Source organism: Saccostrea cucullata, unplaced genomic scaffold, assembly GCF_032062105.1.
Source record: "Saccostrea cucullata isolate Sc308-1 unplaced genomic scaffold, CSIRO_AGI_Scuc_v1 ctg8307, whole genome shotgun sequence".
NCBI classification, from domain to species: Eukaryota; Metazoa; Mollusca; class Bivalvia; order Ostreida; family Ostreidae; genus Saccostrea; species Saccostrea cuccullata.
In genome coordinates this window covers 5234-9272 of record NW_026926817.1, presented here as the reverse complement: position 1 = coordinate 9272, position 4039 = coordinate 5234, and the positions used below count along the sequence as shown (strand labels likewise).

The window sequence follows — 4039 nt, the reverse complement described above, 5'->3', positions numbered from 1 at the left end:
TTGTAGCCTATCAAAACTAGGTGGCCTTGATTTTTGAAATTAAAATCGACATCGAAAAAGCAAATTTACAAGAGTTCTATCCTTCCTAATTCATTGGTTCTTGGAAAACGATTTCTTAAAGAATCCAACCTGTGTCCATTATGTAATATTTACCCCCTTCTCTTTCGGAAGGAGGCTTAAAGCTCTTTTGGGTTAAAGAATGCCCTTTATAAACGGTTGCTTCGTGTTATTTGCTAAATTGGTTCAGTGGTTCTGGTGGAAAAGCTTAAAAATGTAAAAGATAAAAGAACCGAAAGACAGATAGTCAATTACATAGAATAACATTTTGATTAAAAAAATCGTTGATTCTCGAATTCAAATGAGCTAAAAATCTTTTTAAACCGATGGATTTTATCCCATATTGTAAACAATATTAATGACAGTATTTTTGACAAAATCATAAATTGTTCAGACAACTTCTATATGTATAGCAGTCCCGTTTCATTTCTCGTTCTTGTCTTTACAGTAGTTCCAGATTCCTGATGGGGAGCGGATCCAGACGAGGCGGGAGTTCAGTGGGGGACACTATGTCAAGGTTGATTTCGCGAGGTCCCAGGTCCGGTGTGCTGGAAAGCTGTGTGGAGTCGAAGTTAGCTGGGGATTCCCCTAGAGGGGCGTTTCCGTACTGGTTTACAATGGTGGAGATCTGGTTCTCAAGAGACAAATAGGGTGCAGCTCGCCTGTCCATCAAAGTAAAAAAAAAACCTCATTTTCCTCAAATTTGATTCAAACACATTGTAAATATTTTATTTTAAAAAATATCTTAACTTAATTAAATATGTAAATAAAACAAATGAAAGGCAAATTAATTTTATTTATCCTATCTTGCTAGAGTCACAAGAGGCAGGGAATACTTACGTGGATCTCTCAATGATAACAGCGGATGTGATAGTGGCAGTAAGGAGTGCAGCCGCAACCAATACAACAGTGGCAATGATGACGTCAGAATTCGAAGAAGCCTTAGCTGAAGGTAAAATGAAGAACATGAGCAAATAAGAGAATTATTAATTATATTAAGAAAGCTTAAATGAATCAACTTACCCATTTGTGGGGTCGTCACCTCTTGTTCCGTCGGGCAAGTGGAGATTCCCTGACCAGCATCGGGATCTAAACATTTCAATGTGAAGCTTGCATTAAATATTGTGCCTAAACTCTCTGAAATCTATACAGTCTACAATTCTACCTTTATTCAGTTTTTGTCTTACCTAGTTTTGGTACGAGGGTCGGTACAACACTACATAGATAATCAAAGGAGTCTACATAATACACGTAATAGGAGTCGGGATCGCTCGCTATTCCCTGAATCTCAGGATTTCTTTTCGAATCCTCCCCGATCCCGATTGCAAACACTTCTGCATTTAAATCTGACCTCAGCTCGTTGGCTGTTCTTACAGTCAGAGGATAATTTGTTGATTGTCCATCAGTCATTACTAGAACGGCTTTCATGGAGTTATTTCTGGCTCCACGCATGGACAGGAATGACGTAGTTTTGACGTATGTCAGGGCGTCAAACGTGTATGTTCCTCCCCCAGTCCTGAGAGTCGTTTTTAGCCGTTCAATGGCACTAAGTAACGTAGAATTAACGACATAGTCATCCAAGTCAAACTGCTCTTTGACGTCACTAGCGTAAGTTACCACGGCCACCTGAATGTCTTGGGGACCTATTTTTATCCATTTTGTGACGTTATAAATGAAATCAATGGCATCTCCTAGATCTGTTGCGTCCACACTGTCAGATGTATCGATCACTAACACGATATCTAATTTAAAAAAAAAAATAACTCAAGATAATACACGGAGGTATCAAACAGTTAACAAGCTCACAACTCCATTATGAATACAGATTGGGTACAGAGAAAACAACCTCTTAAACATAAGAGGTAGAATCAGGAGTCATGAAGGGTCAGCACTTCCTTGTTAATCAGTCATATCTGTTGTGTACTCTTTGACATAATCGGATGAACGGAAACAACGTGGAAGCAAGAGCATAACCATTTGTATGAAAAAGTCACTCAACATTCGATAGAATATACATGTATTTGCTAACACATTCATTGTATCGACTTGAGAATGTCGGCTTGCCTGATGAAGAAATGTTTCTAACAGTGCACTTGCTCTTGCGTAATGAATCAACTTGGAGGCATGGACTCCACATGCAGCTGATGGTATAATGCTACATAAAATAAAAAAAATGCTTAATCACCTGCATACGGGTTTATATATCTCAGTTGATTCGATACGAAAGAGCATGCCTTACGTATGTACCATTTCAAAATCGGTAAATTATTTTCAAACATGTTGATGAAACAAGAATATCAGCAATTTCGTTTTTAAGTCATCATTTTGTAAGGTCTATGGTCGATGCAATGACCTTGTCAACAAATATAATTTATAATTGAGTCAAATGCTGACTGAAGTTTTTCATACTAATTGTTTGGCCATTATTTACACACTGAATTGACCACAGATTTCCCCTTTATTTCCCGATCATGACAAGGAGCACACGACGGATGTGACCGGTCGACAGGGGATGCTCACCCCTCCCTGGCACCTTATCCCATCTCTGATGTTTTGGTCATGTGTTTGTTCTGCTCAAACTTTGTAATGTGTTAAAATGAACGTTTGGGTATGACTGCTATTCGTATTATTCATATTTCATTCTGATTCTTATACAATAGGCTTTCAAGTGCACTCAGGTCAGTTATGAACTCCTACACGCCTGAGATAAGACACAAATGGTGACTTGTAATGGTTAGATAATAGGAAAGGATGTTTATCAACATCATATGGCAGTAAAAAAGAATTACAACTAAGGAGATTAACTTTATAGGTACTAATATAGTCGGTAAACATCTAAGTTGTTCAGAAATGTAGATCAAATAGCATTTTTTGAAACTGATTAAAGATTTTCTAGTGTGTAATGGTCCTTAGATGTTATAAAAGCATATTATACTTTGTAAGAAATCATTCAGATGGATGGAAGTATTTTAGTCATTGTAGTAATGTATAAAAAGATGAAAGGGAACAAATGTGTTTCTTATAAGAGTAGCGGTAGGACTAACCAAGAGCATTTTTGATTAGAGTTGTTTCAGACCTACCTTTATATATGGCACATACTCCAACAAGGTAAAATATGACAAAAAGGAAACCGATTTTCATTGTTTTAACGGACAATTACACTTTTCTTAGGCAATCAAAAAAGAAAACAAACTATATCATCGTTGCTAACTAAGAAGACTTTTGGCACTGAAGTGCAGTTCATGTACAATCTGTATTTTCAGTGAACAATAATGGATTAAAAATTAACAGGTTTAACGCGAAACAATGACCCACTTGTCATTTCATTGCGAGGATTACTGTAAATTAAAGTTCCAATAGTAATAACACGGTGTGGATTAGCAATGCATGGGGCTAAGCCTGGGATATGCAAATTCATTTATATTATCTCCCCTTCATGTTGAAACAATATCAAAATCGAATATTTTGTAACAGGTTGATTTTTTCTGCTTATTTTGTTTTGATCAACGAGTAGAATGCTTGAAAACGATTTTGACCTTGTTTTCAATCTGTAAGCTTTTTTTAAAGAGGAACAAATATGCATTTTATATATACTAGTCTGATCCAAACTTAACCATAGTAAACAAACCTTTCAGTGCATAGAACATTTAAAACAAAATTTTCTTAAGTATCATTACACTTCCTCTTCTGTCTTTTAAATCTTTTACATATTGCTAAGTTCTTTTGAGTCTTAAGAGAATCGTGTAAAACAAGTGAAAGGTAATATACATTTGCAAACAATAAAATCCTTCATTAAGTTATGAGATGATTATATGTATATTAAAATATTGCCATGTTTGTCTGTTTCATATTTAGATATTTTCCTGGATAAGACGCCAGTGGAAACATCACGATAAAACCTTACGATAAACGTGACGATTTCAACTTTTCTATTAATAGTTTACTTGTCGTTTTTATATACCCGGTATGTAACATGTGCAAA

The 4039-nt window shown here is 35.9% G+C and overlaps 1 protein-coding gene across 1 annotated transcript; it reads right to left on the bottom strand.

The window, feature by feature from the left end:
* Window positions 1-401: 401 nt before the first annotated feature.
* On the bottom strand, window positions 402-3241 carry LOC134272717 (collagen alpha-1(XII) chain-like). The gene is made up of 5 exons (XM_062754918.1): window positions 3138-3241; window positions 1245-1799; window positions 1081-1146; window positions 898-1003; window positions 402-719 (listed from the first exon to the last, which is right to left on the bottom strand). Exons 1-5 carry the CDS (start codon window positions 3196-3198, stop codon window positions 500-502), a joined length of 1008 nt encoding a protein of 335 aa, XP_062610902.1. The 5' UTR covers window positions 3199-3241; the 3' UTR covers window positions 402-499.
* Window positions 3242-4039: the final 798 nt, after the last annotated feature.